Source organism: Lynx canadensis, chromosome D4, assembly GCF_007474595.2.
Source record: "Lynx canadensis isolate LIC74 chromosome D4, mLynCan4.pri.v2, whole genome shotgun sequence".
NCBI lineage: Eukaryota > Metazoa > Chordata > Mammalia > Carnivora > Felidae > Lynx > Lynx canadensis.
The window spans coordinates 25,232,191-25,245,245 of record NC_044315.2 but is presented as its reverse complement, the minus strand read 5'-3'; the positions used below and the strand labels follow the sequence as shown (position 1 = coordinate 25,245,245).

Below are 13,055 nucleotides of genomic sequence, written 5' to 3'. Positions count from 1 at the left end.
TCAGGATATAAAATTTAGGTTTTTCTGCCCACAGAGCCCATGCCCTTGACTAGCTAGCTGGTACTGCCTCTCTTTCAAGGGGATCAAGCCGTGCAGGCTGTCCTGACGACATGGTGACAGTGATGATGTTGGGCTACAGTGCATGATGGACCACCAGTGACCCTTACTGGCCACTCTCACCCTCTATAGTTTCTATCTGCAAAATCAATATCCCTACCCTAGGTGCCCTTCTTAAGGTGCAGGTATTTTATGAGGATTGATTCTTTGTTTATTCTGGAAGACAGAGGGGGAATCCTTGAGGCCAAACAGGATTTCAGAGTCAAAAACTAATTCTCTGGTGCCTCTGACCTTAATCCACCCTAACCTGAATGTGAGGGAAGAAATCAGCTTCCTGCCCTTTGCTACTTTTAATGTGTCATCTTCTGCTCATCTACTGTCTCTGTCTTCAAAGACTCAACTAACTGTTTTATTCAACTTTCCACCAGCACTATTGTCAATGGTCCTGGTGACATCATCCCAGGAGGAAACCACACCTTGACTTCTTTAAGGGGCTGCTGCACATTGCTGACTCCACCAACACTGAACTGCAGTTGGATCCCTAATGCATTTTGAGTTCAGCTACTTCTCCAACAAAACTCTAGGTACAGTTGCTGAATTTTCTACTTTGGGGAGGAAAAGAAAAACTGTTCTTCACAGATGGAAATTCCCATCATGGAATCGGCTTTCATTGGAAAGAAGAAAAACAGGAATGAACACTGCAGATCTCCAGCATCATCCCCCTCTCTGGCCCTCCCTTCCCCAAACCCTTCCCCACTGACAACCACTATGATATCTCAAGATGTGTCTCCAGTCCCAGAGATGTTTTCTGACCCTAGAATTTTATGATAGTTTGACCAGAATACAGATATAAATGGTTGCTCATGACAACGGGACTATGGCTCAGCCACACCCAGAGTGGCTCACTTCTCAAACATCTCAGGGGAGGTCACTGCATTCACCTGGACCTTGAATCTCACATGGAGAATCGTTTATCACCCAGTCATTGCCTGCCCTGGGGAGGTCCTACAGAAATCAAGAGTGCACCAGGATTACATTTAGACCGTTCTAAAACCAGGTTTTAAATCCCATGTGCTTAGTTAGACCAGTCAGCTTACCCCCAAACTATGGTGTAATAACAAATAAGCCAAAAACCGTGGTGACTTACAAGTTTATTTTTCCCCTCACACCATATGCTTATGGAGGGTCGATTTGGGCTGTATTTCATGTTGTCTTCACTTCCAGAACCCAGGCTAAAGGAGCAGCCACTATGTGGGGTATACTGGGACAGGGGGGAAAGGTGGCCCTTAAATTTTCTGCTAGGGAGAACCCTTCACTTCTACTACCTTCCATTACCTGAAGTTAATCATATGACAAGCACAATGTCAATGGTTATGGATGAATTATCCTGTCCTCAGGAGGGATAGTGAGTATTTTGAAGAAACAACATGATATACTATGTGGATGCATGATTTCCATGTTTCCCTTCAATGTGTCAACATGTTATAGAGTGTAACTGAAAGCCTACTCATGCATAAATTTGGTTATGTTACTAGTGACAACACAGGAAAATGGCACTACTTTTCATTCAAAAGGCCACTTAAGGACCATTTGAGAAGAGGAATAATTCCTGGTTATTGAAACCCTTCCACCAATACTTCCATTAACCAGGAAAGAATCAGCATCAAAGTTGCTTACTGAGTATCAAAGAAGAACCTTAATGGGTTCTGAGATTTGAGATGTGTCAGAAGAAGAATCCAGAGTCAATGGCAGGGTGCTCTTTAATGAAATGCTCATTGCCAATTCTCTTAATAGCTCAAAGACCACATTGTGTGAGGAAACACAAATACCAATGACTGAGCCAAAAGGTGATTCACAAGTAAGAAAAAATGCGGGAAAAGGTTTGGGAATACCTGAAGTAATTTATTTTATTTATGCTTTCTTTCTTGTTCATGCACAACTTTTTGAAATATATATGTAAATACCTTGGGGCGTGTGTGTGTGTGTGTGTGTGTGTGTGTGTGTGTGTGGCGGTGGTGGTAAAGGATGAAATTAAATACCCAAAGGATTCTTAAATTTTTTTTAATGTTTATTTATTTTTTGACAGAGAAAGAGAGAGAGTGTGAGGGGGGCAGGGGACAGAGAGAGAGGGAGACACAGAATCTGATGCAGGCTCCAGGCTCCAAGACCTGAGAGAAAGTCAGACACTTAACCTACTGAACCACCCAGGTGCCCTGAAAAGACTCTTTATCTCAAGTATAATATACTAGGATATTTCTAACTATTGATCATTTGTATCAAATTATTCTTGGAACTCATGTGCCCTTGCAAAATTTAGACTTTATTTTAGGGAAACATATTTGCATGACTTTTCCCTCTGCTCTCTGTGTTTTTTGTGTCACCCTTCATAAAAGCCCGTGATGTAGTACGTCAAGGGTGCCAGTTATTCATATGTTGGTTCTCTCTGGTCTACTATGATTATTGTTTTTCTAACTCTTTTTTACCTCATTTTAATTCTTTGTATTTTCCTATGTTGTTTTATTCCTGACACTCTCTTCTTATTCCTTCTCAAAGAGATTTGTTGTTTCTAGCGTGCCTCTCTGGCCAACTAATTTGCAAAGTCCGCCTGTTGCCATTATCGTTCTTTGGATGTTGATGGCTCTTCTCCACACTCTTTTATTTCAAGGAAAACTTAATCCTCACTGTCCTGTTTTTTCAAGTCTTCTTTTTTCAAGTGCAGAATGTAATACCCATTTGTAATAAAAAGGGACAAACACACACAGACCTTTCTTCAAACACACATAAGAGTGTTGAGGAGTTGTTGCTTCTACATAGCTAGAATGAGTCTACTTACATATCACCTTCAACTTCTTTTCACTTGGCAATATACCTTGGACATTCCTACCAAGTTATTATATATAGTTCTAGCTCTAGCCTTCCCTTCCCACGTGTGTGTGTGTGTGTGTGTGTGTGTGTGTGTGTGTGTGGTGTCTGTGAGAAAGAGAGAGAGTTAAATATCTTTTCTTTCTCCTTCCCTCCTCTTCCCTGTCTCTGGCCTACCACACATGGGTAGCCCTAGTTAGATAACCTGATATATACCTTTCTGTACTTTCCTTTCACGTTCGGGTCATATTTTATAAACATATCTATCATTGAGGATTTTACCATACTGGAGCTACTCACATTTCTCTAGAGTTTACTTTTCTTCTATAATAATACTTTGTGAATATTCAAGTCCACTGGCAAAACTTTAATAATTTTTTTCAAAGGCATCATAATACTCCATGACATATTATGTATCTGCATTAACCACTCCGTTCAGGACAAGGATCCACTTTGGGTGTTTGGTTTTGTTTGAGGACTACTTTGAATCGTATCTGCCCACTTACTTTGCATATTAGTGATTTTATTCTATAGCAGTGCTATCTGACAGAAGTATAATGGAAGTCACATGTGATATAAAATTTTCTAGTGACCACTTTAAAAATGTACAAAGAGGGGCGCCTGGGTGGCGCAGTCGGTTAAGCGTCCGACTTCAGCCAGGTCACGATCTCGCGGTCCATGAGTTCGAGCCCCGCGTCAGGCTCTGGGCTGATGGCTCAGAGCCTGGAGCCTGTTTCTGATTCTGTGTCTCCCTCTCTCTCTGCCCCTCCCCCGTTCATGCTCTGTCTCTCTCTGTCCCAAAAATAAATAAACGTTGAAAAAAAAAATTTTTTTTAAATGTACAAAGAAACTGGTAAGATTAATTTTAATAATGTATTTGACCCAATATATCCATGATATTATCATTTTAATGAATTATTTTATATTCTTTTTATTGAACTAAGCCTTTAAAATCTAGTATATATTTTATACCTAGAGCATACACTAAGACACTATATTTTCATTGGCAATACTCAGTCTGTATTTGGATTCCATAAAATTTACAGTTGAAAAGGAAATACATACACCCAAATTGTTCCAAACACACTCAAAAGCTTTCCAATAACTGAAATGAGTATCAGTTGTTAAAGTAAAATTTTAGTTCCTCAGTTCCACATATGAAATAGTTCCACAATTCAATTATTAGTAGCTACCATATTAGACAGTGCAATTCTATAAGATGGTTTTATAGGTCCACTAAAGTGCCACATATATTTGGTGTTAGTATATGTTGCCAGATTGCTTCTTGGAGAAATATGTTGTCTTGACTTTTACCTGCTTTGTGATATAATCTTTCCAATGTGTTTTATTCATCTACCTCTGTGTGTAGGTGTGATATTTCTTGTCAAATGCTACATGTTCACATAAATCTCATGCGGATTTCTTTTTTAATACTTTCCATCCTTGAACTGAGGAGGGCATATTATTCCTGCGTCATATGAGAAAGAATAGTAAGGGTACGGACAAGACGAACAAGTTGGTGACCACTTTGGACTTGTTACATCCAGAAACCTTATCAATCCCCTGTCCATGTTGAATGGCTCGGGACTGGTTGAAAGTTTCCCTCCTCCCAGTGAAACCACTTCATGGAATTTTTGGTACATGGTGATGTCTCCACTTTTCTTTGGCAAACATAAAAGCTAGAGGGCTGTTTGTTCCTCCTGGTTTGTCCTACACTGACCTACCCATAGTCCTCTAAGATGGCAAAGTTGGGACATTTGTATGCTTCCTATATGTTCATTCAATTGTTGTCTGAGGTCACTCAATGCTGACAGCATGTTGCTGTGAATCTATGCACCCCGAGCTTCTTTCAAGACAAGGCTGTGACATCTATTTTGAAGAATTCTACACTCTGTCTAGTCTGCCCATGAAATTTGAAGTCCCCAGACTTCTCTCTGTGTCTATCTTGACACCAATACAGCTTTCACTAATCTGAAAGCCCTTTTTTTCAAATGTTTTTATCTATATTTGAGGAGAAAGAGACACACAGAGAGAGAGAGAGAGAGAGAGAGAGAGAGAGAGAGCAAGTGGGGGAGGGGCAGAGAGAGAGGGAGACAGAATCCAAAGCAGGCTCCAGGCCCTGAGCTGTCAGCACAAAGCCCTATGTGGGGCTTGAACTCATGAGTGGTGAGATCATGACCTAAGCCAAAGCTGGACGCTTAACCAACTGAGCCATCCAGGCGCCCCTGAAAGCCCTTTTTTAAACAGTATTGTGGGTCCAGCTATGAGTATTTCCTACTTTTAATGAAAATGAAAGTTTGCTTTTCTGCTGCTTATTCTCATTTTCCATCGGTTTGCAAAAGGAGAGGGAACCAGAAATGGCATTTCTCTCACCAATCCAGAAACTATGGTTCCAAACAAATTCTCTGGGCCTGCGGAGGCCTTACAGTCCCAGCAAAGAATAAATTGTAGCCATGGGGTATGGAGAATTTTCTTTGATTTTTTTTTTATATTCCATTGGTAAAATCAGTATATCCAAGCAGTGAAGTCTGAGTGAGAAGGTCTCCGTAACTACCCAGATTACTAACATGCATTCATTTTGCAAATGCTCCCAACTCATTGCTTTATATTTCTGTAGTTTAATGAGGCTGGTAGGCCACTGTGAAGGGCTTAAGGTGTACACTTGCCCAGTGAGACTGACTTCCAATTACAGAACAATTCCCAAATCAGCCCTGCTTGTAAAGGAGGTATTGACGGACACAGTGTGCCAGGAACTACCCTAAGTGTACTGGAGGCCGGGAAGGGGAGGCAATCGTTCACATTTTAAACAGGCAGGAGCACAGGACTTAAGAAATGTCTGGAACAGGTGCACCATATGGTGCTAATGAACCATATGGTCCTGAGAAAAGCTACTTTTTTACAACCTGTTACTTAATTTTGAAAAATGTTTTAAGCTCAGGCAGGAAGGAAAGTATACACTTAGCCCTTCTTTTTCTGGACCTTAAGACAGCATAAGCTTATGATAATTATGTTTCCTTTTATACTACAAGGCAATGTGATTGACCTCTGGATGTAGAGTGATTAATTTCAACCTCAGTCATTAGTGGACTACTTAGCATTTTCATTTCAAGGGACTCTAGAAAGTAAACAATGAATCTGCACCAAGCCAGCCCCTTTTACACATTATGCCTTTTGCAAAATGGGAGGACAAGTTTCTAATAGTGGGGATACAGCCTGTAATCACAGAACAGAGAAAAGCATTTAAATGACAACCTCTTAATATAGTCCTCTGGCAATGGACAACCAGCCACTTTACCATGAGAAACCAAGATTAGGGAAAAACCTATGACTTGCAAGCTATGTTAATATGCAGGATCAGCCCTACATCTTCCATATGCTGGGCATGCTTCCAGTAATTTCCATAAAATAAGAGGATTGTAGAATCCTAGGTCATTCAGAAATGTTTTCATCTCCTCTAGCCACCCCCTACCCCAGTCACATTAGAGTCACCAAACCCATAGATTATAATGGCTAAGAGGAGAGTTGGGGGCAGTATTCCTTGGTCTGATCTAAGTCCCTTCAACTGCAGACTATCCACCTCATTCCATAATTGTTTGCCCATATGTCTGTCTGTCCACTAGACTATCAATTCCTATGTGTATCTCCAATACCTAGCACCTAGCATCTAGCAGACATTCAATAAATATCTTCTCATGCGTTGAATAAACAATGACAAAGGTCAGCCAAATGGCTGACTTTCACATAAGCAGGAACAGTTAATTGGATCACTTTTAAAAACTTTTAAAAATCTCATCAAAAATTCATACTCGTGATAAAAATTGCAAATGGTATGCAAGTGTATAACTGAGAGATTGGAAACTTTCTTCCAACTTCTATGTAGTCTCCATAGTTAGCCACAGTTAACACTTTGGTGTCATGGCTAATTTTTCTCTTTATGATAAACTACAGTAAGTTATAACAAACTAAACTGGATGAGTCTTCTTTCAAGCTCAATGCCTGAATCACTTTCATATTCCATCTGTTGGCAACATCAGGCACGTCTTGTTTGCTTGTCTTGTAACACTGTATGGTACGATGATTAGCAAGCCAAGTTCAGGAGCCTGGCCTTCCTGATAACCTGCAAGGCCAGTCTACTATTTACTAATGTTTCCTATGTTGAAGCTAAATGGAATCGTTAAAAGCATCCTAATCCCCGCTTCAAAAAAAAAAAAAATTTTTAGCAAATTTAAAAAAATCCTAATCCCCAATGTAAATAGGTGTATTTTAAACAGCCAGATTCCTTGTGCTTAAATGAGCAACTGTTCTGCTATTGGATTTGGAAAAGCTCTTATAGAAAATGGAAAACAACAAGCCAGTTGCTGCTGCTGACAGGGGTGGGAGGGAGTATGTTTCAGCAGCTAAGAATCCACCTCTGGAGCTGAACTGCCAGGGTTCAAACCCTGGCCCCGGACACTAGTTCCATTACCTTAGAAATTCCGATGACCTCTCTATGCCTCACTTTCCCCATCTGTAAAATCAAAATAAACCTATCTCCTCCCCCATATTTTTTATGAGAAGTAAATGAGTTAAGTCATGTAAAGCACTTAGAAGAATGCCTCCCTGAGAAAGCCTATAAAATACACTCCTTTTCGTCATTGAAGTACAATATATACATGGTAAATGCACAGATTCTAAGTGTACAGTTTGATGAGTTTTGACAAACGGATGCACCCGTGTGGCTATCATCCCACATCCCAAGATGTGGCTCCATCATCCCAAGATGGAGCATGTTTCCATGATTTCAGAAAGTTCCCTGGGAATCTACCCGCCCCTCCCAGAAAAGCTGGATTTTCTTTTCCCCCTCCCAAGATTGGTTCAGATAAACAGCTCAGATGGAACTTCATATAAATGGAATCACACAGCAAATGCCTGCTTGTCTCTCGCTTCAGCATAAGGTATTTTAGCTTTATCTAGTGGGCCACTCTTTTATTGTTGTCATTACATCGTATGAATGTACCACTATTTATCTGTCCATTCTGCTCCTGATGGACATTTAGGTTGTTTTCAGTTTTTGCAGAATACACATTTTTGGAAAAAAAAAAAGCTTCCATTTGCCACACATTCTTAGGTGTTTCAAAAGACTTTAAGCTTAGGAAATACAAATTGGAATGTGAAGAAGGCATTGTTTAGCCACATGGGGGTTGGTTTGCTCCTTATCGCCCTTTCTCTCCCTCATAATCTTGCTGAGTCTTTTTATTTATATGTTGTTCTTCACGGGGATTTTCAAGATGGTTGGCTTCAGGTCACAGACTGGAAGATCAGTGATGATGGAGCCTCGGAAGGGAATAACAGGGAAGCTAGAGGACCAAGAGTGACCTCTTGGCTGAAGAAAGTGTTGGTTTGCTTGAGGCTACACTACGTAATGGTACTTTCACCGTACTGCATTTTGAGAAAATTCACTCGGCTTTTCTAAGTCTCAAATAAAAGTAAAATTTACATTAGCATTTGACCTCATAGAACTATAGTGCTGGAATATGAATTAAAAATACAAATGAGGGGCTCACTCGGTTAAGCATCTGACTCTTGATTTCAGCTCAAGTCATGATCTTATGGTTTGCGAGTTCAAGCCCCATGTGGGGTTCTGCACTGACAGCCCACAGCCAGCCTGGGATTCTCCCTCTCTCACTCTATCTGCCCCTCCCCTGCCTGTGCTCACACTCTCTCTCTCTCTCTCTCTCTCTCTCTCTCTCTCTCTCTCTCTCTATCTCTCCCTGGTTCTCTCAAAAATAAACTTAAAAATTTTTTAATAAATAAAAAAAGTATATGTATATGTATATGTATATATGTGGGTATATATATGAACTGTAAAAATACCTCATATCTTGAAAGTACGGTAGGAAAGCCTGATGAGCATGCAAGGTGAACTGTGATCATACCATAGCAGATTCTGGCTCCAGCAGCTTGCAAGTTACAGAAGCATCCATCAGCTGACATATTTGTTACTTAGGAGCTATAATAAATTTAATCCCATTGATGGGAAAGGTTGGCCAGCTCTTAAAGCACTTGTGAAAAACAAAGACTCTATTTCTCATTAGAATTCACCCATCAAAATACAATCTGACCTTTCTGAGAAGGACACCACAAAGAGTTAAGAATTATTTGCTCTCTTTGACCATCCATTCATCAATGTCTGGCCATGGAAACAGGTTATCCAGAAAGTGAAGGTTTCTGTGTCTACTTGGACCAAACAGAACCAAATGGAAGGAAACAATATGTTCTTGGGGACTCAGGAGAGGTCCTCCTGTGGCAATCTGACTTGATTATTGTTTCCATAGCAACGGACTCCAAGGTTCTCAAACAGGCACCATGTGCTCCCAGGAAGCTGCAGCTGGACACTCAAGAAAGTTCTTTCTCAAAAGCTACTGGAGATTTCAGAAAGAATTTAATCGAATTCCACCTGAAATTGGCAGGGGGCTTCCATCTAGATGACTTGAAAATGAAATAAATTTCTTAAATGTTTTCTCCTCCCACTTAACAGGAATACCAGGAATATGCTTGAGGTGGGGGTGGGTGGATATATTCAGGTTAGAAGTTTTTACAAGTGTCTCTGCTCAGGTGGATGGCACAGACATTTTCCAGACATCAATAGCAAGGAACAGGGCAGAGATCCAGAGAGTTTCCCCAGCAGCTGGCCAGTACCCACAAGGGCCTGGAAGGACAAAAAGAGATTCAGGTTCTGGAGGTGGGTTCCTGCATCAGACACTGCAGCTGAACCAGAAAAGGCATTCACAGACATTTTTGCATCTATTCCTTCTCAAAACATCTTTTATTAGATGCTTTATTGCAAAAGCAATCATATTTGTTTTAGAAAAATATTCATAATCTCAAGAAAAAATAAAAACTTTACCCATATCACAAAAATATAACAAATGCTAATAATCCGTGGTGTTTAGACATTCTGTGTGTGTGTGTGTGTGTGTGTGTGTAATACTTTTGAAATGAGATCACTATTGTGATTTATTTTGAGGACAGCTTTTCTCCCCTTAATATATCATGAACACTTTTGAATGTTGTTAACTTTTCTTCTACCTCATCATTTTTAAATAGCTGCAAGGCATTCCATTATATGACTGTACCATAATTTAATCTATCTCCCGTGATTGGCCATAGTGGATGTTGCCCATGTTTCATGATTAGTAACACATTTACAATGAACATTCTTGTAGTCAAATCTTGGCACAAATTCACAGTGACTGCCTCTCAAGACATACAGAAATGCTACAGACACATAGAGACTTATCTCCAAAAAGAATGCTTCTCATCTTCTTCTAAGCCTCAAGGCAAGGCCAAATGATCAATCTTTGATTGGACAACATATTTTCCATACAAAGCTAGTCTACCTGTAATCAAAATCTCAGATTATGCTAGCAATCGAGAAGGTAGTTGAAACATGAAAGCAAGCCTGGGCTTGTCGGGATTTCATACACTGATCACTGGTACCCACTTTGTAAAAACCCTTGGTGTATGACATACCAGGTTATCTTTATCTGATTAAAGATGAATTTTCCAGTTCCAAATGTGGAACTGAAAGTCATTTCTCTATTTCTTCAGTGGGCTTCTATAAATGCCAACACAGACTAATCGAGTATGAATAAAACAAAAGTAAGTGTGAACGCTAACTCCCAACAATCTTTAGGCCTGCGTCCAGGAGGAAAGAAGTCTTCATCTACAAAGAATCAAAAAGTATGGCTCTCACCACTACAGGTGGGCACAGGCATGCTGATGGTGAGGGAGAAGGGTGAGCACTGCATGAGTCCCTGAGGATCTAGGTCTGTTCACCCAGGTAGGGGAGGACCAGCAATTTCACCAGCAAAAGCAGGACCAGAATTGTGTGTTCTATCTACTCAAGGTGCCCAGGAGAGCACCTCCTGCATTCTCCATTGCTGGGAGAGGGGTCAACTCCCTGTACTCGTGATTCACAAATGACAGCATACTATGCACACTGTTCTGTACCTAGCTCTTTCTTACTTAATAATATATTCTAAGGGGACACCTGGGTGGCTCAGTCGGTTGAACATCCAGTTCTTGATTTCAGCTCAGGTCACCATCTCACAGTTCACGGGATCAAGCCTCACGTCAGGCTCTGTGCTGACACTGGAGCCTGCTTGGAATCTCTCTCTGTCTCTCTCTGCCCCTACCCCATTCAAGCACTCTCTCTCTCTCTCTCAAAATAAATAAATACACTTTAAAAACCCTTTAAAAATTAAAAATATATATTCTAGGGCACTTTCTAAATTACTACATACAGATTTCATTCTTTTGTACATATCATATGGATTTACTATAATTTATTCAGTAGTCTTCTATTTATGTTGTATCCCATCTTTTGCAAGAAAAAAAAAGCTGCAGTAAATAGCATCTACATGTGTCACTTAACACAGCATACTCATAGGAGAAATCTCTAGAAATGGAATTGCTGAAACTTGCACATACATTTAAAATTCTGGGGGAGGAGCCAAGATGGCAGAACAGCATGGAAGTTTTTTGTGTGCCTCCCATCCATGAAATACAACCAGATCAACACTAAACTATCCTGCACACCTAGAAAACTGACCTGAGGATTAACACAACAATCTGCACAACCTGAACCACAGAACTCAGCAGGTACTCAGTGAGGAGAGGTGAACTGGGGGAGAGACAAGCCACAGAGGGCAGGGAGCTGTTTTTGCAAGAGGAGAGAGGACTGAGACGGGGCAGGGGAAGAATACGGGAAAGGCACCCCCCCCCCCTCAAAGTAGCTGGAGAGAAAGTGGAAAAGTGGAACAGCCGCAGGGACTGAACTAAAAAGGGAGAAAAGAGAAAGGAGAGGGTTTAAGTTCCATTAAGACTGTATAAACAGGGGGAGCGCAGAGTCTGAAATGCTGCAGCTCAGTACCTGGCAGTGTTCTGGTGGGAAGGGTGAATCCCCAGGAGCAGAGTGGAGTCCAGGGTTCTTCAGGCCACACAGGGAGAGGCAGTTCCCCTGATGAAAGGACACCTGGTAGAGGATGTGTGGATCCCCCAAGGGCAAGGCCCCAGTGGACCTGGGAGAACAACCACATTCACTGGTGCTGGAACAAGGTCCTTAAGGGTGAAGCCTGGTGCCAGATGTGTGTTGTGATTTTCCATAATTCCTGAAATGCTTCTGCCACACAGTCACGCGAACTTTTTCTGGGGCAGGCTGGCACCCGGCCACAATCACTAGGCATCGGCAGCAGCATGGTCCTGCAATGTTCCTGGGTGTGGCCAGCACCTGGCCATTGCTCAGTGAGATCCTCCCACAGAGGGGCAGAACAGGTCAAAGCTGCAGTCCCCCAGAAGTGAGGGGTCGGGAAAAACAGCCACATTTGAGATAAAACTCAGGAGGGAGGTGCTGCCTGGGGCTTGGTCACAGATTGTGTAAAGGCGGGGAGTGTACAGAAGCCAAGGAAAAAGGACGGGTGCACGATTGCTGATCAGGGAGAGCTGAGTTCTGATGCTGGAGACTGGGTAGCCGGGTGACACCATTTTCACCACTCCCTCACATGCGCATATGCACCTACAAGCACCACAACAATCTGCCCCAGTAGGCTAGCAGTGCCATCTAGTGGAGAAAGGAGATGTTACACTAAGCCCTGCCCAATTGGCTAACCTCGCTTTTCAGCAACACAAGTCGCTTCACCTGCTTAGTTCACGGACTGTAAAGCAATTCATAGTTTAACTTCTAGGGGAAAGTGAAGTAATTTCAATCATATTTCAGTCTGTTCACCAGTCCACCTATTCAATTTTATTTTTTTCTTTTTTCTCTTTTTCATTTCTTTTCTTTTTCTTGAATACAGAAAGAGAAAAAAATTTTTATTTTCAATTTTTATTAAAAATATTTTTCTTTAATTTTTTCTACTATATTTTATACCTTTGTGTAAATTTTTTCAAATTCTATTTTACTTCCATCATTTCATTTTATTCTACTTCAGTGTACTCATTTTTCAAATTTTCAAATGATTTCCTTTTTTTTTCTTTCTTTCCCCTTTTTTCTCTAATCTATCAAGCCCCTTTCAACACCCAGACCAAAACACACCTAGGATTAGGCTCATTTATTTAATTTGTATGTGTGTGTTGCTTTTAATTTTTTAATTTTA

The 13,055-nt window shown here is 40.9% G+C and overlaps 1 protein-coding gene across 1 annotated transcript in view; it reads left to right on the top strand.

Annotated features, from left to right (window-relative positions):
• Positions 1 to 2,000, top strand: part of SLC28A3 (solute carrier family 28 member 3) — a 55,574-nt gene extending 53,574 nt beyond the window's left edge. Inside the window, exon 18 of the mRNA XM_030294267.2 lies at positions 486 to 2,000. Within this exon, the coding sequence (XP_030150127.1) occupies positions 486 to 612 (127 nt within the window). The 3' untranslated portion in view covers positions 613 to 2,000. The remainder of the gene's footprint in view (positions 1 to 485) is intronic.
• Positions 2,001 to 13,055: the final 11,055 nt, after the last annotated feature.